The sequence below is a fragment of the Trachypithecus francoisi genome, unplaced genomic scaffold (assembly GCF_009764315.1).
Source record: "Trachypithecus francoisi isolate TF-2019V2 unplaced genomic scaffold, Tfra_2.0 Lachesis_group20, whole genome shotgun sequence".
NCBI lineage: Eukaryota > Metazoa > Chordata > Mammalia > Primates > Cercopithecidae > Trachypithecus > Trachypithecus francoisi.
The window spans coordinates 12,476,321-12,503,578 of record NW_022681466.1 but is presented as its reverse complement, the minus strand read 5'-3'; the positions used below and the strand labels follow the sequence as shown (position 1 = coordinate 12,503,578).

General features: G+C 58.3%; 1 protein-coding gene and 1 long non-coding RNA gene across 6 annotated transcripts in view; one reads left to right on the top strand and one right to left on the bottom strand.

Annotated features, from left to right (window-relative positions):
* Positions 1–13,134, bottom strand: part of BAIAP2 (BAR/IMD domain containing adaptor protein 2) — a 79,110-nt gene extending 65,976 nt beyond the window's left edge. For 4 of the 5 annotated variants that reach the window (XM_033182551.1, XM_033182552.1, XM_033182549.1 and 1 more), the window contains exon 1: positions 12,888–13,132. In XM_033182551.1, the coding sequence (XP_033038442.1) occupies positions 12,888–12,941 (54 nt within the window). In that variant the 5' untranslated portion in view covers positions 12,942–13,132. Of the gene's footprint in view, positions 1–12,887 lie in introns of all 5 variants that reach the window. The other variant, XM_033182553.1, reaches the window with a different exon arrangement.
* Positions 13,135–13,958: 824 nt separating this feature from the next.
* On the top strand, positions 13,959–16,756 carry LOC117066810. The gene is made up of 3 exons (XR_004430512.1): positions 13,959–15,079; positions 15,300–16,439; positions 16,523–16,756. It is a non-coding gene; the product is annotated as an uncharacterized LOC117066810 (long non-coding RNA).
* The last annotated feature ends 10,502 nt before the right edge of the window (positions 16,757–27,258 follow it).

The window sequence follows — 27,258 nt, the reverse complement described above, 5'->3', positions numbered from 1 at the left end:
GAGCCAAGCCCGGAAGCCCAGGCCACATGTCCAGCACACAGGAGGGAGGTGCAGGAGGGGCCCTGCAGCAGTGAACAGTGTCCTCCCTGGGAGGACACCTCAGGGCTTGCTGTCCGGGGGCCACAGGCTCAGTTCCCTTGGCTGCCAAGGGGGTTAGGGGTTTCTGTGGGCAGAGAGCATCAGGAAGGCAGCAGCGTCCCCCAGAGCAGGCCACTGCTGACCCCACACACAGGAGCACGGATGAGCTCCAGACCCTGGGAGCTGGCTCAAGGGGCAAGGAGCGGGGGCTGTGGCGGTGTGAAGGAAGCCTGGCTGGAGTGGCGTGGATGGTCCTGTCCCCTCTCAACACTTGGACATCTGTCCTGGAGGATCCTTCCTGAAGGAAAAAAACCAACTCCAGAAGCCCAGCTGGGAGGGCTGCCTGGAGGAGGCAGATCTTGAACTGTATCTTACTTGGTTCGAGTCAGACAAACTACAAACCCATGTACACGGATTTAGGAAACGAGGGGATGCATGGAAGCTTCTGGGAGGAAACAGCCCGTAGGGTGAGGACAGGAGCCTGAAGGTGAGCTGGAGGCTGCAGAACGGGATCCCAACGGGAACGGTGACAAACCAGGCAGAGACGGCACCCTCCTCCTTACCCTCTGTGGCTGGGGGTGCAGGAGCTGGCAGCTCTGCCTCCCTGTACTAATGGGGTCCCCACAGTCAAGAGCAGGAGGAAACTGTGTGGCCAAACCCCTCTGTCATGCCAGGCACCCCCACCATGAGCCCCCCCAGGCCATGAGACCCCACAGAGGGCTATGGGTGTCAGGAAGCAGGTGCCTCTCTGGAGGCAGGAGGGGGCCAGCCTGTTCCAGAACAGGGGGGTCAGGAGGGGCCACTAGGCTTCTCCAAGGGCAGCTTCGGCACAGCCTGGCTGACCCAGGCTCCCCAGAGCCACACAGGTCAGACAGACAGAGAGCACATCCCAGCCTGTCTTGAAAGCCGGAAGACAGACACCCAGGTCCCACCCATACCAGGGACTCCTGCAGGGCCCCGGGCAGCCTGGCCACAGGTCATGGTGGGGTCAGCGTGAGGGGCTGGGATGTCCCCTAGGGTGGTAGCTCCAGTTCTCAGCCTCTAGGAGCACCCCAAAAAAGGCATCATCCTAATGAAGTGATTCCTTGTGTCTTTGGCACAGCGCCCAGATGTGACCAGAGGAGCAGGTGGTCCTCCACCAGGAGGGGCCCGAGGTGCAGGGACTCCTTCCCTCATGCTGCCTGCCCTACCCGCCAGGCTCCTGGGAGGCCCCAAGACAGGGAACATGAATGCTGCAATTAAAAACAACAGAGACAAATGCCAACGCTAAGGCCAGCTCCTGAGCCAGGCACTTCTGCCCTCCGCCTGCGGGAAGGGCCACACGGCCATTCCCCTGGGCTCCCAGCCCGGGGCCCTGCTTCCCTTTCAGGGTTGCGGCAGCATCTCCCTTTCCATGGGCCTTGGACACCTGCATGCCCTCTGTGAGCTTTCTCCTGGGGTCCACAACTCTCAGGGGCCCCAAGTCTGAGCCCTCCTGAATGAGGTCCCCAGGAGCAGAAGTCCACAAGGACAAAGGCCACACGTGGGGCCTCGCATGCAGGACACCATGACCCGGCCCGCACAGGAGGAGCCACAGCCCAGCAAAGTCCAAACACAGCACCAAGCAGCCCGGCCACTTCCTTCCTGTCCGAGAGGCACATCCTGCCTATCCCAGCTTCAATGGGGACATAGCCCCTTACAAAAACCTTCCACTGTCTGGCCACCCTGGCCTGGGTCACAGAACTTAACTGCTCAGTCTCACGGGGTGTCCACCCCGTACAGGACAGGACCTTCCGGCTGCCTTTACCTGTGGCCAGCATTGAGCTGGCCCCTCACCAGCTGACTGCGCGTTCAATGGAATCAGCTGTCCCTGGGGAAACCTTCCAGTTCTCATAAACTGCAGGCTGCACTCTGACTGAGGCTGGAGGAGAAAACCATCACAGGCTCCTAATGCAATCAGCCTGGAGACAGACAGGTGGCCACCTCCAGGCAGCATGGGAGACTTGGCCCCTCCAGCAGCTACGGTACCTCCGTCACGGTGTGGGGCCCATTGGGTGTCATGGCTGAACTGTGTCCCCTCCCAAGATGCATGTGTTGAAGTCCTAACCCCCAGCATCACGGAGTGCAACTGTGTTTGGAAACAGGGTCTTTAAGGAGATGATAAAAGTAACTGGGGTCAGCTGAGCGCTGTAATCCCAGCCTTTGGGAGGCCTGTAATCACGCCTGTAATCCCAGCACTTTGGGAGGCCGAGTTGGGCAGATCACAATGTCAGGAGATCGAGACCATCCTGGCTAACACAGTGAAACCCCGTCTCTACTAAAAATACAAAACAAAAAAATTAGCCGGGCAAGGTGGCGGGCGCCTGTAGTCCCAGAGACTTGGGAGGCTGAGGCAGGAGAATGGCGTGAACCTGGGAGGCGGAGCTTGCAGTGAGGCGAGATTGTGCCACTGCACTCCAGCCTGGGCGACAGAGCAAGACTCCGTCTCAAAAAAAAGAGAAAAAAAGTAACTAGGGTCACTAGGGCGAGCCCTAATCCCATATGACCAGTGCCTTACAATAAAGACAGAAGAGGGCCCAGACACCATAGGGACCAGCCGGGCGCCGCAGCCATCCTGTGCGCTCATCAGTCTGTGGCACTGCATCAGTCCCCCTTCAATGCGGAGAGGGCCGGTCACTAGGTCACTCATTACCACCAATCGCAGACCCAAGTCTGGTCACCGCCTGGCCTGCAAGAACCCCCGAGGCCACTGCCCCATCCCCTCCCTGTGAAGGCTCTGGCCCGGTCTTCGGGCTGGGCTCACTGCTGGAGGAGTGACTGTGGCTGAGCAAGCAGGGAGGCAGCCTTGGAACACCTGTACCGCCCCTCCTCCCGCCAACCTCAGGTCAGGCAGGTGGGAGGTGCGGCCCGGCCCGGCCCGGCCCGGCCCGGGGGCTGCAGCCACACTCAGGAACACAGGCGCCCAGGACAGCAACAAGCAGCCTCGGGGTGGGGCTTTCCTGCTCCGGACCGCTGACCTCTGATCTCTGAAGAACTTTCCGTCCCACAAGCTAGTGATCGTGGCCACCACTTACCCAGTACTCTCTCTGTGCCAGGAAATACACTATTGTCTCACTGAATTAATGAGAAAACAGAAGCCCAGCAGCGAGAATGCCTTCCTGAACTCCTCGAACTCCTGAACGGAAGGACAGACACACAGCTGGAAAGCCAGAGGGCCCTGGAGTTGGCTGGCCGGTTTCAATGGACTCAGCCACTCCAGCTGATGGGCGGGGACACACTTCTCCCCCGAACCGAGGATCCCCTGTCAGGCAGGGACACCCAGGACCCGCACACGAAGCAACAGTAAAGAGGCTGTGCACAGAGGACACCCAGCACAGTGTCCAGTGCGAGCAGTGGCGAGGGCTCCCGGGTGCCAGGACGCTCCAGTGCAGACAGTGGTGAGGGCTCCCAGGTGCCAGGACGCTCCGGTGCGGACAGTGGCAAGGGCTCCCGGGTGCCAGGACGCTCCAGTGCAGACAGTGGCGAGGGCTCCCGGGTGCCAGGACGCTCTGGTGCGGACAGTGGTGAGGGCTCCCGGGTGCCAGGACGCTCCGGTGCGAGCAGTGGCGAGGGCTCCCGGGTGCCAGGACACTGCGGGCCCAGCCGTCCCCAGAGCCAAAGCATGAGACAGCGGTACCACCACCCAGGCCCCAGCACCCCAGCTTCACAGCCACATCCCTAGATGGGACTCCTGCCGCCAGCTGGACCGCAGCCCACAGCTCTGCTCCATGGCCTGGAGTCACCGAGGCCCTGGAGTCTCAGCCCAGGGGCAGGACAGGTGGAGGCTTATGCTCCATCCATGCCTGGACTGTGTGAGGACGGGCTTTCCGTGGTGGAACAAATGGAGACGGACACAGGCCTCCTCTGCCAGACAGAGTCAGCCAGGGAAGAGGAGACTAGACAAACCCAGAGGAAAAAGGAGTGTACAAGGACCCAGGTCCACTTCACATCAGGAGGTGGCATCTCCGCCTCCACCACACCCACTGGTTTAAAAGCACCACCTAGACTGGATGCAGTGGCTCACGCCTGTAATCTCTGGGCACCCACTGGTTTAAAAGCCCCACCTAGACTGGACACAATGGCTCACGCCTGTAATCTCTGGGAGGCCAAGGTGGGAGGATCATTTGACCCCAAATATTAAAGATCAGCTTGGGAAACATGGTGAAACCCCATCTCTACTAAAAATACAAAAAATAGCCAGGTGTGGTGGTGCACACCTGTAATCCCAGCTTCTTGGAATTGCTTGAGCCCAGGATGCAGAGGCTGCAGTGAGCCAAGGTCACACCACTGCACTCCAGCCCAGGTGACAGAACAAGACTCTGTCTTTAATTAATTAATTTAATTAAATAAAAGCCCTGCCTGGAAGTGGCAAGGCCACTTTGCCTGGCACTAGCAGCATCCACCCAGACCACACTTGGCTCTGGGTGAGACAAACCCTCTACTGGACAGATTCCAGCTCCGGCGGTCAGGGGATACCGTCTCCCCCACCACCATCCCCACCCCCATTCTAAAGTCAAGATGTCGCTCTTTACCAGCACAGGCACCTGGGCTACCCCAGCGCATTCCACCATTCGCGTCCTGCGACTCCCATGGGGGCAGTTATGACATGCGGGCGATCACCTGGCATGGCCCACCTGCTGACTGGCCCCTGCCACAACCAGGCAGTGGCACGCCTGGACAGCTCAGTGTGCAAAACACATAAGGACCATCCAAAGAAGGAACAGGAGGCCTGGCCGTTGTCTGAAAACCTGCTGACCAAGAAAGCACAGGGTGCGTTTGCTCACACATGTAATCCCAGCACTCTGGGATGCCAAGGTGGGAGGACTGCTTGAGCCTCGGAGTTCAAGACCAGCCTAGGCAACATAGCAAGACCCCCATTTCTACCAAAAATTAAAAAAAAAAAAATTAGCCGGGCACACGGGTGGGACACACCTGTGGTCCTAGCTACTCAGGTGGCTGAGGCAGGAGGACTGTGTAACCCCGGGAGGTTGAGACTATAGTTGAGGTGTGATCACACCTACCACTGCACTCCAGCCTGGGAAACAAAGCGAGACGCTGTCTCCAAAAAAAGAAAGAAAGGGCCAGGTGCGGTGGCTCAAGCCTGTAATCCCAGCACTTTGGGAGGCCAAGACGGGTGGATCACGAGGTCAGGAGATCGAGACCATCCTGGCTAACACGGTGAAACCCTGTCTCCACTAAAAAAAAAAATACAAAAAAACTATCCGGGCGAAGTGGCGGGCACCTGTAGTCCCAGCTACTTGGGAGGCTGAGGCAGGAGAATGGCGTAAACCCGGGAGGCAGAACTCACAGTGAGCTGAGAACATGCCACTGCACTCCAGCCTGGGTGAGAGAGCAAGACTCTGTCTTAAAAAAAAAAAAAAAGGAAAGAAAAAGAGAGAGAGAGAAAGACAAAAGAAAAATAAAAGTTCCAGTAACAAAAATGGCAAAGCAGGGGCTTGGAAGAAAATCTTAGAGACAGACTCAGGAGGTGTTCTGGCATTGGCACCCCTGACGGCTCAGGGGCAGGTGCCCAGTGGACATGCACACTGACAGCCCAGAGCTGAAACGTGGCTCAGAAGTCAGGCTCTCCATGCAAAGTAAGCTTTAGGAAAACCCCACCAACTTACTTCACATGAATTCAATATATGATTACTTAAAAATCTACCCAAACAGGGCCAGGTGCGGCGGCTCACACCTGTAATCCCAGCACTTTGGGAGCCTGAGGCAGGTGGCTCACCTGAGGTCGGGAGTTCGAGACCAGCCTGACCAACATGGAAAAATCCCGTCTCTATTAAAAACAGAAAATTAGCCAGGCATGGTGGCGCATGCTTGTAATCCCAGCTACTCGGGAGGCCGAGGCAGGAGAATCACCTGACCCCGGGAGGTGGAGGTTGCAATGAGCCAAGATGGTGCCACTGCACTCCAGTCTGGGCAACAAGAACGAAACTCCGTCTCAAAAAAAAAAAACAAAACACTACCCGATTTTAAGACAACTGTTCGAGTAAATATAAAATAAAAACTGTAAGTGACAAAAAAAAAAAAAAGCACCCTGTTATAATTGGGCCGGGCATAGTGGCTCAAGCCTGTAATCCCAGCACTTTGGGAGGCCGAGACGGCCGGATCACGAGGTCAGAAGATGAAGACCATCCTGGCTAACACAGTGAAACCCCGTCTCTACTAAAAAATACAAAAATCTAGCCGGGCAAGGTGGCGGGCACCTGTAGTCCCAGCTACTCGGGAGGCTGAGGCAGGAGAATGGCGTGAACCCGGGAGGCGGAGCTTGCAGTGAGCCGAGATTGCGCCACTGCACTCCAGTCTGGGCGACAGAGCGAGACTCTGCCTCAAAAAAAAAAAAAAAAAAAAAAAAAAAATGACAGTCTTTTCCCCTCCAAGGGGTCCCCAGCACCTCACGGTCCAGGACATCAGATCTGATGGTGCTGCATGCATCCCACCCCCGCCCATCAGAGTGAGGACAAGAGCACTGAGGATACCAAGCTGGTGCCACCTGACCTGGGACAGGTCCCGGAGCCTCCAGGGACCGTGGGAGCATCCTGCCCACTGTACCCACTGCCCAGGGAGCAAGATTTGGCCAAGGTCATATGGCCAGGGAACAGGCCACGCAAAACTCCTCCTGGCAGGCCTGGCAGGAAACCCAAGGACCAGGCAGGATTTTCCAAGGCTCAGGAGTCACCAAACCAAGAGCCAGCAGACAAGGCTCTGTAGCGTTAGTTAAAAAGACCAAGGACAAATCGGGGATAACTTGAGGGAGATGCTGGGGGTGTCATTGTGCCTGGCAGGCAGAAATGCGCCCCCGCCAGGGGCAGACCCCCAGCCTCCTGCCCCCTGGAAGGGACTCCTCAGCACAGCATGGGCTCAGGCCAACCTCCCCACCATCTCCACCGCCTGCTCCACTCTTGTTCCCTGGGCTTTCTGGTCCCCTTGGTGCAGGACCAACACCAAGAGCCCCTGGGCCACAGCAGGAGAAACAGCCCTCAGCCTGCCTAGGCCAGCCCCCAACCAGGGCCACCTCCTCAGCCTGTACTGCCCACAGCCCTGGGAAACAGAGATTCCAACCACGTGCGGTACCAGCCGCCACCACCTCCAGGGAGCCCTCAGAGGGCCCAGGCCACTGCCTGAGGAGCACACAGCTGGAGCGAGCAGACCTCAACAAAAGCGGGACAGTGATTCAAGCATGAGCACTCCAGAATCCAGAAACGAGATATGTTCATTCCCAAATACCAATGGGTCCCCCTCACAGACCGGCCACCATTACAGGCCCAACGGAGGCATCCGTGGGCAGGACAGATCAAGCCCCTACAGTCACAGAGCCAAACGGGTCCCTTCTCGGCCTCCCCTTCTGCCTCTGGGTTGAGGCCCCTCGAGTCATCGTGCAGCTGTACAGGAACAACCAGGGGCCAGGAATGAATCAGCGCTCGGGGGAGGTGGAAGTGCGTTGGAGGCGGGTGCCAGCTCCATCCCCGCCTGCCTGTAATTACTAGGGATCTTAGCGCAGGCTGTGGGGGGGCGGCTGACAGCGCTGGCCGCCCAAATACAGAGCTTCCAGGGGACCACGGGCTCTGTGCAGCCACGAAGATGTATCCCTATCCTGGGGCCTCAAAGAAAGACACCCAGACAAGGAGGTAGGGAAGGCAACACAGGGCAGACTCTGGCTCAGTGCAAGGAAGGACAGGAGCCAGCCTCAGCTAGCAGTCAGTGGCACCCCAGCTCCACAGACAGTGCAAGTGACCCCACCTATGGTGGCAGCCACAGGCAACGCCAGCCCAGGGCAGCTGGCAGAGAGGGCCATGCAAGGCTGGATGGGGACAAGCGGTGATGTCCAGCTCTGCTCACCACCTGCCACTCCTGCAGTGATGCTGGGGTTGCTCCCCCGACCAGGACCCAGACCTGTGAACTGGGGAGAAGGATGTGCCCGGCCTCAGCCTCCTGGCCAGCCTGCCTCCTGGAGCTCGGAAGAGAGATAGGCCCCTCCTGTTCAGTGGCCAGGTCACACAGCAGCCCTCCCCTGCAAGACCACCTATCCTGGACAACTCAGGCCATGGTGCCTGTGGCCAGTAGACAGGGCACAGCCCTCAGGCCTCGACATTTGGAACCTTCAGTTGCAAACAAGACAGCAACATAGGCCGGGCGCGGTGGCTCAAGCCTGTAATCCCAGCACTTTGGGAGGCCGAGACGGGTGGATCACGAGGTCAGGAGATCAAGACCATCCTGGCTAACATGGTGAAACCCCGTCTCTACTAAAAAAAATACAAAAAAAAAAAAACTAGCCGGGCGAGGTGGCAGGCGCCTGTAGTCCCGGCCACTCGGGAGGCTGAGGCAGGAGAATGGTGTAAACCCAGGAGGCGGAGCTTGCAGTGAGCTGAGGTCCGGCCACTGCACTCCAGCCTGGGCGACAGAGCAAGACTCCGTCTCAAAAAAAAAAAAAAAAAAAAAGACAGCAACAGAAACTCCCAGCAGCTCCCACCCACTGCCCTCCCCTCTAATGGTGGCCCCTGAAAGCACAGAGCAGCACCAGCCTTCATTTTAACCCTGAACCTCAAGTCCACTCGGTCAGTCCCATGAGTCAACCGATCTCCCCAACAAAGGACGCCTGCTCAAGGCAAGGCCTGTGGGGACAGCAGGCATGGGAAGACACTCTCCCACTCAGCCCCCAACTCCACAAGCACCACGTCCCAGAACCGCCTGGTCACATCCATTGGTAGACACGGACCTCACGCAACCACCAACGGCACAGCAGGCATGGGACGCTGAGCAAGTGCCAGCAGAAGGGCCGCGCACCCTGGAGCCAACACTGGCAGGACAGTGCCCGGGACCAAAGCCCACAGAGGTTGGGCAGCCCAGAGGGCAGCGTGACGCAGCAACTGGTCTCTGTGCCCTGGCCACCCTGCCGAGGGGACCACATCAGCACGACTCCTGGGAAACGTGCACCCTGCTAAAGGCTGGCAGTGGCGAGGGCGGGTAACAGACAACATGACATGCACACAGGGAGAAAACACAGGCCAGGTCCACTCAGTGGCAGCAGACCCCGCCACCCTGCGGCAAGACGGTGCCCACGGGGGCCACCCCAGGAAGTATCCCTGAAAACAAAGCACTGCATGCACATGTACACACACGGACACACACTCGCGCGCACGGAGCTGGGCCCAGCACTGTGACTTCCCTCCTCCTCAGGGGCCGGGTCTGCTGCCCCCCAGGCAGGCAGCTCCAATGCCTGGAGGTGCCTGTCAGAGACCTCCCCGCACCACAGTCTCCAAATGGAGGGGACGGTGAGCTCTGCACATCCCACAAAGAAGCTGGATGTAGCAGAGAGGAGCAGCCGGGCCTGGAGCAGAAAAGCCGGCAGTGGGCTCCCCGCCACCCAGCACATGACACCTACCACCTGGCACAAGCACTTACCAATCACACCAGAGGCGGCAAACCCAGCTGGTTCCTGGCTCCAGCAACCCGGTGGCACCCGTCTCCTCGATGCATGACCGCGGCCCTGCCAGGCTGGCTTCCCCACCAGCTGCGAGAGTAACCAGCCAGGGCCAGGAGCCTCGGCACCACGAAGGCCGGGGCCACAGCTGTAACAGGGACTCCTCCTCCTCCCCGGATGCTCTCCCACCTCACATGTTCTAGGACAGGCTGTGGATCAATGGCACTATTCCCAGAGAAGGTGCTGGAACCGCCACACTCCAGGTCATGGGTCACCTGGGAGCCAGGGCTTCTCTGCGGACACAAGACCGTGAGGAAAACACCCACCTAGCAGTCACCTGGCACTCCAGGAGCCACAGCCAGCCAGAAAGCCAGCCTCTCAGCACGCAGGGATGCTCGGGGCTCCCCCAAGAGGGCTGCAGTTTCACTAGCCTTAATTCCAAAGGCCCCTCAGTCATCTGGGGGAGGCAGATTCCAGCACTCCATCCCTCCATCTGGGCCATTACCCAGGGCTACCTGAGCGAGGGCCCGGCCTGGGCTCCTGAGGAAGGGGTCTTCCTCGCCTCGCCCTCCCAACCCCTGCAAGGGCCCAGCCCAGGTGCTGCCCCCAGAAGGTCTGAGATTGGGTTCTCTGCAAACGCTGGGAAGTGTTCTGCTCCCCTCCCCGTCATTTTCCATGAAATTCCCCGAGGACACAGTTCCCAAGGGAATGGAGCCACCAGAAAAGAGGTCAAAGTCTGCGTTACAGATTCTTACAGGGAAGAAAATCAAAACTGCACTTTTTATTCTCGCATTTTTAATCAGCAAGGCCAAGGACAAGCGTCCTCCTTTGCCAAGGCAAACACCACTCAGAACTGCAGTTGAGGCCATGCAAGGGCCAAACCAAACAGCTGAGCCGCATCACGGGTGACACTGAGCAGGCCACAGCCCAGCCATTCCAAGAGGCACTGCCAGGGCTCTGCAAGCCGCCAACCCAGGCACAGGAGCGGTCCCAGGAAGGGATGCCAGAGGCAGCACCGTCCCAGGAGACGACGGAGCTTAGCACTGCCTGGACCGGCTGGACCGGTGGCTTCAGCGGTCTCCTGACTGTGTCTCCATGTGGGCTGAGTTTCTGCCTGGCCGACATTGCCAAAGCTGCCCAACCAGTACCGGCACTACCAAGGCACCTTGAGCTCCCAGTGACAAAGCACAAAAAGGTAACAGCACCAGGACTCAAAGACTCAGCAGTCAGGCCCCCGGAGTGGCAGCAGGAGCCACCTACCTACAAAACCAACCCCGCCTGTGTGCAGCAGCCGTGCAAGCCTGTCGCCAGGGCAGAGCCTTTCCAAAGTGGATCGGCCCTTCAGACACCTCCGGCCTACCGCGTCCAGCTCTGCTAAATCAAATCATCAACCGCCACATCTTCACTTGAGAAAATCACCAATTAACCCACCCGTGGAAGACGAAAGGCAGAACCTGTGTGTTTCACGTGCTCCAGATCTACTAGTCTGTGTCCATAGGGGCTCAAAGTCCCCAAACACTCAGTCTTAAAGAGTTTTCCTGCCACCCTCCTGCCAACAGATTTCACTCAGACCCGCAGATAAATTACAGCTCCACCTAGGTGAAGGCCGACTGCCAGTTGGGAGAGTTTTATTAAGGACGATCACGGGGTCGGTTCCCCAGATCAAAACCACTCCATGTACCCCCCCACCCCGCCACAACTCTCACCACGTAAGTTCCTGCTTTCTGGTTTCAGTGCAGAAGCAGAGAAAATAGGAAAAAGGTTCCCCCGGTACTTCTCTTCCACCCTCTGCAATCACGAACAAATCGTAATGGAACTAATGACTAATAATTTAATAAACCTCCCTCCCTTGACGGCGTGTGCTTTCACAGAGGAACAAGACCAGAACCGTATGCCACACTCTGTGAACCCAAACCTAACCCCAGGGCCTGTGCCTTTCCCAAGCAGACTCCTCAGGTCACCCTGAATCCTGTCTACCAGGGGCTCGGACATGGCTTTAGGACTCATCTAGTCGACCGCACCCGCCTTCAGAATCCTTCCAGACGGACGCGGCCCCAACTTCACAAGCTTTATTGAAAGCTGTACTCAAACGCAATCTGTCCCCTGCACTCCAGCTGGAACCACAGGGACCACCCCCAGAAGCCTCCATCTGGCTGTCCGAAGCCTGAGGGCTAAGAGCGCTTTGCAGGCCCCTGGCCAGGCAGGCCTTGGCCGCCTAACACAATCAGAAACTGTGACTCTGCCGGGCAGGGCGCAATCCGGTTAGGAGGCATGAACCAGCAACTGCCGGGTAAATATCCACTCCACTCAAAGCCCAGCCTGTCACTGAACCTTCAGACAGTTTTGAAACAAAGCACATCTTTGTTCTAAGAGATCGCCTAGGACCCAGGGCCACCCAGGGCAGGGGTTTCTCCTCTGAAAAACTGCCCCTCGGGAGCTGCTGGGCTCAGCTCAGGCAGGGGGTCCGGACCGAGAATGGATGCTTTAGAAAGAGGAAACCAAGGGCCTGTTTGTCTATCCCAGCCACAAAAAAGACCGAGGAGGGGACGGCAGGGGAGGCTTCCAGCGATGCTCTGCGGCCCTCGGATGGGAATCTGTCATTTCACAGACGAGAACGTGGACGCCACTCTTAACACATCTGAAGCAAAGGTAGGCACGTCAGCCTCCTACACAATTAGTCTTCTCTCTCCGCGGTTACATAAGATGATGGATTATCCGTCCACCCATCCAGCCTGCCCGCGCTTCGACCTCCCACCTTAGGCCCCAGCATCGGCGCCGGGCAGGAGTTGTGGAAAGGGAAAGCCTGTTGAAAAGGAAGTGCCCGAGGCTCGCGCAACCGCGCCTGGAAAAGCCCCACGGTGACACCGCGCCGGCCGCGGCCTTCAGGCAGCCCCCATGCCGTCCCGGCCGCCGCAGCCCCTGGGCCCGCCGCCCCCGCCGCCCCGGCCCCGCCCGGGTGTGCTACGACCCGACCAGGTCCGAGGGCTCCCGGGGCCCGGAGCGCGGCTCCGTTCCTGCCGACGCCAAGTCAGGCGCGCAGAGAGGAGCGCGGGGCCGAGAAGGGCCGTCGGGGCGGGGAGTGCTCCCTGGGCCTGGGGCTGGGGACCCGGCGGGCCGCGACGGGCATCGGGTGGGGGCGGCCGGGAGGGGGCGACCACCTGTGAGCGGCCCGCGCCGGGCTTACCACCCCCGCAGCGCGGGGCCCGAGTGGCTGCGCCGCAAAAAACCCCGAAGTCTTAGCCTCCTGGCCCCGCGCGCGGCCCCAGGGCCGCCCTGGTCGGTCGGGCTTGGGCGCGCGGGCGGCGCGGGACCCGGGCGCACCCGGAGTAGGCTCAGCTTGGCGCCGGCGGGGGCTCACCTTGTAGACATTTTCCGTGAGCCGGTGCATCTCCTCTGAGCGAGTCAGCGACATGGTCCTGGGTCCCGGCGGCACCACAGACCGGAGCGGGGGCGCGAGCGGCGGCGGCGGCAGCAGCAGAACCAGCAACACGAAGACGAAAGCTGACCCGAACCACAGAGCCCGTTGTCCGGCGGCGGCCACTTTTATAGCCGCCTGAGGCCCCGCCCTGCGGCAGTCCCCGCCCCTGCGTCCCGCCCCCGTCGCTCCGCATCACCGCCCCCGACTACCCGCCCCCGCCCAGCGCTGCCGCTGCTAGGCAACCGCCAGGCCCCGCCCCCGCATCGCCCTTTCCATTGGTGGGTTCCGGAGACGGGGGAGGGGGCGGGATCGCAGGCGGGGCCTGGTGGCCGACTCCAGGCAGCGATTGGTCGGTGGCGGCGTCGATCCTGGGGGAGAAGGGGGAGGTGCGGCGCGCGCTGGGGCCCTGGGAGCAGCCTGAGGGGGGCCCGGCAACAGCCGGGCTGGGGGCGGGGAAGCGGGGGCGGGGTGGCGCAGGAAGAAGGAGCAGAAGGTGCGGGGAGGAGAGCGGGGGGCGCCGGCGGCGAGCGCGCGTGGAGGCGGCACTTCGCGAAGTGGCACTTCGGGGCGGGCGGCTGGCCCGCCGGGTCACGGCCTGGCGCTGCGGGGAGGGCACCCGAGCGGCTCGGATGCAGGACGCCGCGGGCCGGGTTTACAGGTGGGAGAGGTCCCGACCCCACCGCTTCGCCGGTAAGCCCGCCGGGCGGGCGGCGACCCCCCGGACGGTCCTTCGGGGCAGAGAGGAGAACCTTGGGGGAGGGGGTGCTGCAGGAGGACCCTGGAGAGAGCTGGGCCCTGGAGTGGGGGACGAGTTGGAGAAGCAGGATTTCGGGGGAGCATCATGAGGAGAGGACTTGGAGGAAGGATCCTGCAGAAGGTGAACTCTGGGGAGGACTCTAGACAGGCAGACAGCGCTTGGGGACTTGGGCCTGGGATTCTGGAGAGGGGAGGACCCTAGGGGAGGAGGATTGGGGAAGAGGATCTTGGGGGAGGGCCGTGGGAAGGAGGATCTGGAGAGGGGATAAGGGAGTTTCCTGTTGGAAGTCCTCGGGACAGGGCGACCCTTAGGGAAGGGGAGGACCCTCGTGCGGGCAGAAGATTCTCGTTGGAGGCAGTTTACTTGGGGGGAGGGGTCTCTGGGGAAGGCAGGGTCCAGGGCAGTAGGAAACGAGGGGCCGGAGGACTCTCTGGAAGTGGAAAACCCTGGGGGGTGGGGGAACCTCGTAGGAGGAGTAGGGGAGTCGGAGCTGCCTCCAGTTTTTAGGAAGGGTCCTGCTTAAGGTTCGTCCCAAGGGGAGATTCTGCCGGGGAAGCTGGCCGAGTTGGCACGCAGGTCTCCCAGTACAATTCTCTTGGAGAAATATTTATATAAATTAGGCTAACGTAGAGGAATTATTTGCTTTACATGTAAAACACCAGATCTGAGCGCTTCCCTTTAATGAAACCTCATACTCTCCCAGCCTCCCATCCCTGGAAAATCAGTCATTCATTCCTTCAAGGAGTCAGGCCCCTGGGTGAGACCCGGCTGTGCTGGCTGGCCGGCAGACCCGCAGGCATCGGCCGGGGCTAGTGCACCGGCTCATGTGGATGGAAAGACCAGGGAAGTAAGATTCAGGAAGCATTGCCTCCCTCCCACCACAGCCCCGCGCCTCCTCTCCTCCAGCTGAATTTCCTTCCAGCTACTGGCCCTGGCTGCTTCCTTTTTCTTTATTGTCTCCAGTGTTTGGGGGAAGATCCCTGTGTATTTATTTTCTAGGATTCTTTTGGTGGCAAATGACAGAAAGTGCCCTCAAACTGGCCCTAACAAATTCACCTGAAGGTAGGAGCATCTCCACTGACCCTGACCCCCTTCTGTCTAGGCCAGCTTCCTGCTGTGCTCTCTGCACCCACCGACCTAACACGCAGCCTTAGGACTGACGTCCACTGGCCTGAACTGGGTCTGGGGCCAACACGGAGCAGGTGGGGGTAGAGCAGCCCTGCTCGCCTGGAGGAAAGTTGAATGATGGGAACCAAGATGACAGATGGAGGCTGGCAGGCAAACAAGGGAGGTCTCCTCACTCCAAGAGGGGAGTCAGCCTGGGGACAGTTCTTCTCCAGGCCCTGCTGCTCCTATCAGCTGCAACACAGCAGAGGTAGGCCCTTCCGGAAAAGCTCCCACGGTCCTGGGTCCCGCTCCAACTTCTAGAAGCTCCTAACGTTACTTCCTGGGCAGGCCTGCACATCGTCGCGCTACTCCCGTCCAAGGGGATAGTCACATTCACATTCAGTGACCGACTCAGAGCCTAGCCTGCTTCCCAGGTTGCCAGTGGCTCAGCAGTCTCAGTGCCTGGGCCTGCTCCCTCCACCTGGCAGGTGGGCAAGTGGCTGAATGCGGGCCAGAGGCCTTCCGTGAGAAGAGGGTTATCAGAACACTTGCCATACATGGACGTGACCAGCTCAGCACCTGAGAAGATGCACCGCAGCTGATGACAGGCGCGGAGCAGGACGTGGTGAGGTCCTCGTAGGTAGGAATGGAGAATAAGGGCAAGGAACTCGGTGCCTGCCTGGCATCTGCCCTGTACCAGTGGTCTCCAGGAAGGTCTCCACCGAGGGTGTTCCCCAGGCACTCCGTGCTTGCCTTCACCAGCATCCTGTGAGGCCTTTTGCACTGATGCGGAAGTGTTTCTAAAGGGTATAGGGGGCTGGGGGTTGAGTACCAAGGGTTCCGGGAAGAGACAGGCCAGGCTTATGGGCTGGGCATCCAGAGATCGCCCTGACGCCAGCTCCAGGTGGAGTTAGGAGGGCACTCTTGTCCCGACGCATTTTATTTTGGAGGTGTTCACAGACCACCCCCTCTTCCTGTTCCCCTCGACTCTGAGAGTGTGGTCGGGTAGCTGTGGAACCTGACGGCTTGCCTGAAGGTTGGGCAGCGTGGCTAGAAATTGTGGCCCAGACCTGGGATCTCACCCACGCCTCTACGAGACGTCCCGAAGGAAACCATGGACTGAGCGGAGAGGCTTCGCCCTGCCCGCCTCCTCCCAGGAAGGAAGAGCAGAAGAGGTGTTGCCAGCCACCAAGACTGCCAGCCACCACCCCCTCCCAGATGCTCTGTCCCCACCCCAGACCAGGGTCACCTTCTTCCTGCACTGGGGGTGGGGTGGGGTAGGTTTCGCAAATCCAGACTGTGGGGTGGGGGTGGGAGTGGGTTTCTGTAAATGAGCAGCTCATCCAGAGTCACTGAGAAGGAGGCAGATGGAGCCAGTACCCAGCAGGTCTCCTCTCGTGAGCGTTAGCCCTCGCTGGGGCGGGCCGGGGGATCCTCGGCACCCCAGCTCTGAGCCAGGGGTCTGCACCCAGGGCACCAGCGATGGGCCCTCATGCACACAGGGTGCCGAGCGGGGCGGGAGGCAAGAATGACTTCAGACAAGAACCTGATGCCGCAGCGGGCGACGCGGACCCTGGGTCAGCCAGCACGATGGGCCGCTGGGGAGAGGAGGGCTGGAGGCAGAGAGTGTAAGTGTGCAGCCTTCATCAGCTTATTTTTAGTTGAGTTATGTAAGTGGCTTCATCTCAACGTCACATGGGGGGGGTCTCAGATTTAATTACAGGATGACAGCCTTTGCTTTTCAAGCAAGCTGTTCTCCTGGCAAGCCAGGCGAAGGATTGAGGAGTTCTGCTAAGCAGAAGGAGCGCTTTCCGAGGTGACCACCTAGCAAAACTTGAACCCGCTTTCACCTCCGTCTCCCTCTTCCTGACCAGCCTCACCCGATCTCAGCTGAATGTGGCCTGAGCGTAGCCACTTGTCCGCAATCATGGGGACATTTTATGCCTGTCAAGGGAGCTTCCTCTCTCCTCTTCCTCCCCCTCCCACCCTCTGCCTGGCAGCTTTGCCTTCTCTCCAAGAGAAGGGTCCACCCAATCAGAACTCCTCTTCCTTCATTTCATTCCTGGATTAAAGCACTTGTAATCAGTAACCAGAAAGTTCCAGAGCGGGAGAGACCGGAAGGCACTGGAGTGCTGTTGGACAGGCGTCTGGGGCAGAGCCAGGAGGCTGTTCTCTCCCCGCCTGCCCTTGCTTGCTTCCTACTCCATGCCAGGTGCTGTGGGAGTGGCTGGGCCTGGCTGGGGTCAGCGGGTGAAACTGTCCGCATGGTGTCCGGAGCACCATTTCTCTGCTTCCTGGATGGGCTGGACGGGCTCCCATGTTCTTCACCAATGGCAGTAGGAGGTGGGCAGTGCCAAGGGGGCATCATCTGGCATAGGCGGGCCCGGTGGCCACTGTGCTAGATGACTGGTTGCTGGGGGCAGGTGTCACAGCCTCTCTGAGCCCCCCTAACTGGAGGGCAGAATGTGGTTGGGAGGAGTCCAGGCATAAAGCAACATAAACAGTGCAGAGAATGGGACCAGCGTACCCAAGAGGTTATCGTTATCATCAACAAATGGATGTGACATTCTGAAGAGCTCCCAATGTGACACAGATGGTCACTCCAGAGGCTGACATTTAAAAGGAAGGGGCCCGGCCAGGAGCAGTGGCTCACGCCTGTAATCCCAGCACTTTGGGAGGCTGAGGCAGGTGGATCACCTGAGGTCAGGAGTTCGAAACCAGCCTGGCCAACATGGTGAACCCATATCTCTGCTAAAAATACAAAAAATTAGCCAGGCGTGGTGGTGGGCACCTGTAATCCCAGCTACTTGGGAGGCTGAGGTAGGAAGATCACTTGAACCCGGGAAGTGGAGGTTGCAGTAGACCGAGATTGTGCCACTGCACTCCAGCCTGGGCGACGAGCAAAATTTCATCTCTAAATAAAGTAAGGGGTGCAGGAAGGGGCCCCAGCTCGTGCCCCTTCTGTGTGGGCTGCACATGGTGACTTCCTTCCAGAGAGCACAGTGTGGGAAGTAGGCAAGGCATCTCCACGGTGCAGAGCCCCACCCACTGTCTCAGCCCAGAGGTCAAGGCTGGCACCACCACCAAGAGGTCACGCGGGCAGATGCAACGGGGGTGCCTCCCCACTGGGCTCTTCCTCCCAGACCCATAACCCTTGTCTTAGCATCAGAAAAACACCGGTAGACCGGGCACGGTGGCTCACACCTGTGATCACAGCACTTCGGGAGGTCGAGGCGGGAGGATTGTTCAAGAGCAGTCTGGGCAACATAGTGAGACCCCATCTCTACAAAAAAATTTTTTTTTTAATTAGCTGGGTGTGATGGCACATACCTGTAGTCCTAGCTACTCTGGAGGCTGAGGTGGGAGGATCACTTGAGCCCAGGAGGTCAAGGCTGCAGTAAGCCATAATCACACCACTGCACTCCAGCCTTGGTGACAAAGCAAGACCCTGTCTCAAAAAAAGAAAAAGGAAAACATCAGGCAAATTCCAGCAGGGGGACACTACAAAAAACCAGCTCTCCTTAAAACTGCCCAAGTCATTAAAACTGAGGAAAGTGGGCTGGGCGCAGTGGCTCACGCCTGTAATCCCAGCACTTTGGGAGTCCAAGCGGGCAGATCACGAGGTCAGGAGTTTGAGATCAGCCTAGCCAACATGGTGAAATACCACCTCTGAAAATACAAAAATGAGCTGGGCGTGGTGGCGGGCGCCTGTAGTCCCAGCTACTCGGGAGGCTGAGGCAGGAGAATCGCTTGAACCCAGGAGGCAGGGGTTGCAGTGAGCCGAGATGGCGCCACAGCACTCCAGCCTGGGTGACAAAGTGAGACTCCATCTCAAAACAAAACAAAAAAAATACAACCAAGCAAAGTCTGAGAAACTGTCACAGCCTAGAGGAACCTGAAGACAGCTGATCGCTAAATGTCATGTGGGATCCTCGATGGGGTCCTGGGAGAAAAAGAAAACGTTGGAGGAAAACTGAGGAAATATGAGTAAAGTATGGATTTTAGTTAATGTAGCAGCATCGAGTCACTGATCGTCATCAACGCATGGACTGATGCAAGATGTCACCAAAGGGAAAACTGGGCTGGGTGGTGGGGGTATCTTTGTAACAATTGCATGAATGTAAAACGTGCTAGAGTTAAGGTTGTCGTGGGAGTGGGCAGTGATCTTGCACAGGCCTCCAGTTTGACCTGCAGGGATCCGAAGATGTCACCTGTGCCTCACCCTGGAATCTCGTCCTGGCCCCCAGGTCCCCAGTCTCCACTGTGGGGTCAGTGGATGGAGCAGTTGCCCCTGTTTTCCAGTGCTGCTGGTCACGGAGAGCCCCAGGGGGCCAGCACCGTGTGGACTGGCCCCTTATCCTGAGGACAGGCACGTGGGCCTGCACCCCTCCCCCTGGTCTGTGGCTGCAGCTGGACTGCCCACAGTGGACCTGGGGCCGTGAGGCACGTGGGTCAAGCTGGCGGCTCAGCCCTTCTGCCACCCCAGACGTGGCTCTCGCCTGGTCTCCTTGGCAGATGGTGCTTTAGGTTTGCTGCCCACAACCCAGCGTGGCTTACGGCTGTCCTACAGCCACAGTGTTGGCCAGACTTCTGGCCTCAGCCAGGGAGATGCACTGCTGCCTGTCCAGACCTCTGATGTCCCCTCTCTCCTCTTGCAAAGAGTACGTGGCCCGTGATGGGGAGGAAGTTCTGGAGGATGGGCTGAGACCACTGTCTGCAAGGCAGGGAGACCCTGCCTGCTCTTAGCTCCACACCAACAGAGGAGTGTGGGCATGGCCTCTCCGGCCCTTCCTGACCCTGTGTTGCCGTGGTCCAGCCTCAGCCCTTAAAGCGAGGCAGCCTAGAGAGTTCCACAGAGCTTCTCTACAGACCAGGCCAGAAGGGCCGGAGGGGCTTCCTCCTGAGGGTGGCGGGGACAGAGGAGATGCGGCCTCCCTCCAGAGCCTGCCCTGGTGGGGGTGGGCGGGGAGAGGTTCCCCAGCAACAAGCCCCCTTATATAATCCAGCGCACATCGCGTGGCGTGACTCCAGGTGCCTGTGGGAGGCAGCGCGGGGGTGAGCACCGGGGCGCAAGTGAGTCTCAGAGTTTCGCTCCGTACTCCTCCCGCCTTGTTATATGTCAGCGTCATCCGGAGCCTGCCAGCCTGGTCACCCACTTGCTTATTAGAATACATTAGCTGACAATGTGGATTTAAATAACTCGGGCAGGTGACAGCCTGAAGATCACCCAGCGTAGCTGGGCTCTCCTGCACGGGCCCAGGTGAGGCTGGGGTCTGGGGCTGGAGGAAGGACATGTGGCGCAGGGATGAACTGGCCGAGCTGGCTGCTTCAGCCATGCGTCTGGAGCTGGGCAGGGTGGAGGGGGAGGAGGGACACGGGCACCCACGATGCAGCACCACCCCGGGCAGGGGTGGGAGCCCGCCCCAGTCCTGGGTGCATTTTCCATCTTCTGAACCCAGCATGGGGGAATGGCCAGTGACTGGGTGAGCAGGAAGAAGACACTGAGCAGCCAGGTAAGGGGCAGATGCACGAGCCCCTCACCTGGGCCCTCCGGGCACTGGGGGCCGTACTCAGGCTCAACCGCCCTGTGCAAAGACGAAGAAAGACGAACTTTGCTTCACGCTCAGTATAATTAGTCTTCATTTACCGCCTGAAACGTTGTCTTTGTTTTCTTATCACTCTGCCTCTTAAATGACTTAGATTGCCTTGAAAGTAATCTGAAAGGTATTTCTGGAGGGGAGCAGAGGGAATCTGTTCTTCAGAATCTGAAATTGGAGGACACCTGGAAAACAAGACCTCAGTGTGTTCCCGCAAGTCCCTGCAGACAGGAGACAGGAGAGCTGTACCTGCGGGTGCCGCTTCGCATGCCGTCAGGGAGGGCCCAGACGTTTCCATGCTGCTCGGCGCAGCGCAGATGGCTTCCCTGCCCGGGGCTGGCTGCTTCTAATTTCAGCTGCTGGAGGCTCCGGGCTCTCACTCTCGCTCGCGCTCTCTCTCTCTTTTATTCCATGTTTATTTAAAGCCAGATTTTGAAATGTTGTCTTGGGCCCTAAAATCTCACTTTGTATCTTCTTGCAGCAGATCCTATAAAACCCCACTTAGGTGCCTAGAGGGTGGGGTACTTTGAGGACAGAGTTTCCCCACCCACTGCCTAACACTGTGTCCGTAAACATTCCTATGATTGGTCAGTGTTTTCCCAGTGGAGCAGCCCAGGGTCACGTCCACCCAGACGGAATACAGACGAGCCGGGTGGACGTCATGAATCCAGATCAACGACAGACAGCATGGCCTTCCCAGTGATATGCAGGAAGCACACCTGCCCCGGTGCTTGGAGTTGAACTTAGGCAGGGGAGTCTGGGGCTGCCCTGCCGTCTCCTGTCTGGGGTCGTGATGCAGTGTGGCCTGAGTGGTCCAGATGTGTCCCCCCGGAGGTGGAACAGGGACAGCCTCAGGTGCCCTGGTGCCTCCCCCTTCCCGGCTCTTCCTGGCACTCTGCTTCCTTCTCCTAACCTGAGAGCTACACGCTGTTCTCGTCCATCTAGAAACCAGGGACATCTGGAAGGGGTCTTCCACCTTAGACCCTAACAGGGGAAGTGCAGCGCAGCTTTCTGGCCGCTCTGACCTGACAGGGCTGCTCCGATGGGGAGGCATGGCCACTTGCACAGATGTTCGCTTGCACAGCATCAGACCACATAGCAGTTGGGGTCCTTTGTCCCACTGGCAGTGGGAGCCCACAGTCAGCCTGTGTGCATGGTAGGTGCTCCAGGAATGTGAGGTCCCTTTCTCTTTGATGAGACGTCACTACCCTCATGTCCCTCTATAATTTGCCTCAGAATGTGCTAGAAGAGCTTTGATGAAGGGGAATGTCTTGATGAACTGGACAGGGTGAAGGCAAAACTGGCCGAGGGGCCAGGCTGGATGTGTAGGGGGGTGGACACCTGCAGGAATGGAGTTCACCTAAATAGGTGCTCCTGGAGCCAGTAGTACTAAGGAAGGAAGGATCTGGCGGGCTTATTGTGCGCAGAGCCACAGTGCCCCAGCCTAGCCCAGCCACAGAGCCACGCAGCTGTCTCTGGCTAGGGGCTAGGAGGCGGGCAGGGCGGGACACAGTCGGGAGCAGTTGCCCCAGGGCTGGCTGGAGATGGCGGCCCTGGCCAAGCCGGTCTCCAGCCAACTTAATACCAGAGCTACCAGGGCCTGGAGAAGGGGTGGCTGCGTTTCTAGTGAGAGCCAAGCAGTTTTCCAAAGAGCGCCGCAAGCTACTGCCAGGGCCTTTATGTTCCAAAGATGTGAGGAACGTGTCTCAGTGGCTTCGCCGGCACACTTGGCCAGAAAGTAACATGATTTCGAGAAAAAATGATTTGAGTGTTAAGCTTGAGAATACCATTTCCCCCAGCAAGTTATTTTTCTTCTCACAAAGTTGGAAGACACAGAAATCTCTGCAGAGGCTCATGGCAAACTTTAGCTGTTTCCTAGCTGCCCAGATGAAAAGAATATTCCATCCACTTGGGGAAAACAATTACTCTAAACAGATTCAGGTGGCATTTTACCCCCAGTCCAACTGGTTCCACGTGACCTTTGCAGGCATGGCTCCAAAGCCCAGAGACAAGGCTGGTGTGAAGAGTTGGCCGCGGATCCCTGGAGTCTGCTGCTAATTCTCACCCAGATTTTGAGATTTTCTCTGCGGCTGCAGAAGCCAACAGAGTCCTTTGTGCGGCCTCAGGACTCAGCTTTCAGAGGCCCTGGAGCCAATGGTGTTGGATTCAGCCGTAATTCTTCATTCTTTGGCTCCAGGGAAAACCTTGATTCTGCACAGGATTGCAAAAGCCGAGGCACTCCAGCTAGGACATGGCGTCATTGGAGTGCCCTGATGCATTCCAAGGGAAGTTGAGTTGGTGATTTCCAAGTAGTTTTGGGCAGGGCAGGGTCTCCAAAAGGCTGGAGGTGCTGGAGGAGAGGCTGACTGGGCTTCGCTGGAAGGGGCCTGCCCTTGTGCGTCAAGCCTGGGAGACTGGACTTGGGACTCAGATGCGTTTGGAGTTTGTTTTTGGTTTTGGTTTTTTCTTTTTTTTTGAGACAGAGTCCCGCTCTGTCGCCCAGGCTGGAGTGCAGTGGCGCGATCTCGGCTCACTGCAACCTCCATCTCCTGGGTTCAAATGATTTTCCTGCCTCAGCCTCCTGAGTAGCTGGGACTACAGGCACCTGCCACTATGCCCGGCTAATTTTTTTGTATTTTTAGTAGATACAGGGTTTCGCCATGTTAGCCAGGATGGTCTCGATCTCCTGACCTTGTGATCCGCCTGTCTTGGCTTCCCAAAGTGCTGGGATTACAGGCATGAGCCACTGTGCCCGGCCAGAGTTGTTTGTTTTGAGACAGGCTCGCTCTCTATCTCTCAAGCTAAAGGGCAGTGATGGGATCTTGGATCACTGTAGCCTTGAACTCTTGGGCTCAAGGGATCTTCCCACCTCAGCCTCCTGAGTAGTTGGGACTACAGATGCACACCACCACGCCTGGCTAGTTTTTGTGGGTTTTTTTTGTAGAGATGGGGGGTCTCGCTATGTTGCCCAGGCTGGTCTCGAACTCCTGAACTTAAGTGATCTGCCTGCTTTGGCCTCCCATCATGCTGGGATTAGAGGCATGAGCCACTGTGTTGGCTGCATTTGGGTTTTATATATTTTTATTTATTTTGAGACAGAGTCTTGCTCTGTCGCGCAGGCTAGAATGCAGTGGCACGATCTTGGCTCACTGCAACCTTTGCCTCCCAGGTTCAAGCGATTCCTCTGCCTCAGCCTCCCAAGTAGCTGGGATTACAGGCGCCCATCACCACACCTGGCTAATTTTTGTGTTTTTAGTAGAGGAGGCGTTTCACCATGTTGGCTAGGCTGGTCTTGAACTCCTGACCCCAGGCAGTCTGCCCAACTCGGCCTCCCAAAGTGCTGGGATTACAGGCATGAGCCACCGCACCTGGTCGCATTTGGATTTTATAAGCTTTGCTCTGCAGGAGAAGTGGTCCCTGGCGTCACAGCCCCCTCGCCTGATGAGGTTGGAGGGCTCCTTGAGCCCCGACCACTCTGCTTCAGCCAGGGCGGGTACAGGGCTGGGAGGGTGAGCCACGAACTTGACATCGGTGACCTTCACTGCCACCTGGTGGACAGCCTGGGAGTGGTAGCCTGTGGGTTGGGCGGGCGGAAGGGGTGCAGTGTCCGGGACGAAGGCGGCTGAGCATCGTGGAGACCAGCACAGAGGCCACAGCGAGTGGGGTGTGACATCAGGGACAAGGGAGAGGTCACAGACTCGGACAGTGGCCATCCTGTGCTAGCCCCTGCATCTGGGTGATTGGCAGGTGGAGCACCAAGATACAGGGTTGATGGGACTAGGCTGGAATCCTGGACTCTCTCTGATCCCGGCAAAGTCACAGAAGCTGCTCCTGTCCTGCCCCTGGTCTTTGGAGGGGAGGAGTAACAGTCTCCTCCTAGGCTGGCGCGGGGAAGAGAAGCTCCCGCGTGAGAAGCAGCTCCACCACCAAGCGCCTGCGGCAGTGTGCTCCACGTGGAACCTGCCGAGGGAACATGTGGGGAAGGTGTGGCCGCCCTGCGAGGCGAGGCTCCACGGGAAATTCGCTCCTTAGGATGTGCGTTTCAAAAGGCCCTAGGACATCTTTTTCTTAAATTGAGGTAAAATTCACATAACATAAAATTACCTTTTTTTTTTTTTTTGAGACGGAGTCTCGCTCTGTCGCCCGGGCTGGAGTGCAGTGGCTGGATCTCAGCTCACTGCAAGCTCCGCCTCCCGGGTTCACGCCATTCTCCTGCCTCAGCCTCCCGAGTAGCTGGGACTACAGGCACCCGCCACCTCGCCCGGCTAGTTTTTTGTATTTTTTAGTAGAGACGGGGTTTCACCGTGTTAGCCAGGATGGTCTCGATCTCCTGACCTCGTGATCCGCCCGTCTCGGCCTCCCAAAGTGCTGGGATTACAGGCTTGAGCCACCGCGCCTGGCCAGAATTACCCATTTTAAAGTGTTCTGTTCAGGCCAGTGTGGTGGCACTCAGCACATTCATGATACGCGGTGGCAACTCCACCTTGCTCCAAAACATTTTTTGAGACAGAGTCTCACTCTGTTGCCCAGGCTGGAGTGCAGTGGCGTGATCTCGACTCCCTGCAACCTCTGCCTCCCAGGTTCAAGCGATTCTCCCGCCTCAGCCTCCCAAGTAGCTGGGATTACAGGTGCCTGTCATTATGTCTGGCTAATTTTTGTATTTTTAGTGACAGGGTTTCGCCATGTCGGCCAGGCTGGTCTTGAACTCCTGACCTCAGGTGATCCAACCGCCTCAGCCTCCCAAAGTTCTGGAATTACAGACATGAGCCACTGTGCCTGGCCCCCAAAACATTTTCATCACCCTAAAAGGAAACCCCAGCCACTGGCAATCACTGGCTCTTCCCCTACCCCGGTGGCCCCTCACCAGCCCCTGGTGGCCGCTCCCCAGCCCTGGCAGCCGCTCCCCTGAATCTGTCCTTGGGCACTGGCCCATTCTGGGCATTTCATGGGACTGGAACCATGCAGTATGTGGCTTCTTCCACTGAGCGTGACGTCCTTGGGTTCATCCACACTGTGGCCTGTGTCAGAACTTCCTGCCTGTTGATGGCTGGATAACTCTCCATCAGAGGGATGTTTGACATTTGGTTTCTCAGTTTGGCAGTGGATGGATACTTGGGTCTGTACCTAGAAGTGGAATTGCTGGTTCTTATGGAAATTCCATGTTTAGCTTTCTGGGGAACTGCCAGATTGGCTTCCACAGCAGCTGCAGCATTTTACCTCCGCCAGCCGGGCATGAGGGTACAGTTCCTCACAGCCTCACCACACTGGTTTTCTGTTTTTTGTTTTTGTTTTTTTAATTCTAGCCATCCTGAAGGTGTGAGGCAGATCTCCTGGCGATTTTGTTTGTTTGTTTGTTTTTGAGACAGAGTCTCGCTCTGTCCCAGGCTGGAATGCAGTGCCGCGATCTTGACTCACTGCAACCTCTGCCTCCTGGGTTCAAGTGATTCTCATGCCTCAGCTTTCAGAGCAGCTGGGATTATAGGTGCCCACACCATGCCAACTAATTTTTGTATTTTTAGTAGAGAAGGAGTTTCACTGTGTTGGCCAGGCTGGTCTTGAACTCCTGACCTCAGGTGATCCACCCACCTTGGCCTCCTAAAGTGCTGGGAATACAGGCGTGAGCCACTGCGCCCAGCCTCCTGGTAGTTTTGATCTGCATTTCCTGGTGGTGATGGTGTTGAGCGTCTTCCGTGCGCTGCCTTTTTCAAAGAAGCCGGAATTCTCCCTGGAATGTCAGTGCCCCCATTCCGTTTCCATCGAGGAAGTGAGCCTGGAGGACGCGGTGGAGTCCACACCCTACACCTGGCTTCCCCTTGGAGGTTTTTGGCCAAGATCTCAGCTCCTTCAGCTACATGGGGCCTCCCTGGGCCCAACTCAGGGGCACCTTTTGGCCCAAGGGGAGTTCCAGAAGCAGCGAGGACAGACACAGGTTGGCAGCATCTGCAGGTGGTGGTGGGGTGGTGAAATGAGGTTGCTGAGCTGCTAGGTACCCAGGCTATGTCTGTAGGGAGACCCCACCGTCCCTGCACTCCTTGACTGCCCAGTGCTCTCCGCGGAGAAACATGACAGACACGGTTGGATAGAGCACAGTGGATGGACGTCCCCACCTGCTCCCTGCAGACGCTTTGGGTGGAAGCCCAGACTGTCCATGGCTGCCAGGCAGACCATGCAGAGGGATGGTGGCCAGGAGCCAGGGAGCCGGCCCACTCCTGCCCAAGTGACACCCCACAGGTCACAGGACAAATGCCAGCGGCCTCATGGTGTGGAAAGGGACACGGAGGCCCGGAGCACTGAGGGACTTTCCCAAGGCCACGCGGCCGGGCACGGGGAAACTGGGCCTTCCTAGCGCCTCCCAGGTCTCTTCCTAGCCGGAGGCAGCTTCATCCAACAGGCCTGGCAGTCCAGAGTCTGAGACGTCAGTAGTAATGGGGTTTGTTGGCAGGAAACTGGGAGATGCGTAGGTTTCCGGAAAGGCTGGAGAGAACCTGAGAGCTGAAGGGAAACACTGGACCCAACCCGGCCCAAGGACCAGCCCTTAGTCCAGCCACCGGCCCTGTGCTGGCTGTGGTGCCGCTGGCTCTGCTCCGGGTGTGGCAGTGACAACTGCCTCCCCGCCCCCCAAATGCAGCTCTCAATGCTGCCCGTTGCTCCCAGTGTGAGGCCCAGCCCCAGCTGCGGAGCAAAGGTGCACCTCCAGGGGCATCTCCACCAAACCTCTATGAAGACCCCCCCCGCAGCAGGGGCGAGCTGGAACCCCCTGAGCTGATCTCCTGGGGCCTCCCTCGGCCCCTTTAACCAAGCACTGTGGAGCCCAGGCTATCCCGTCCATGACCGCACTGCGGACAGGCGT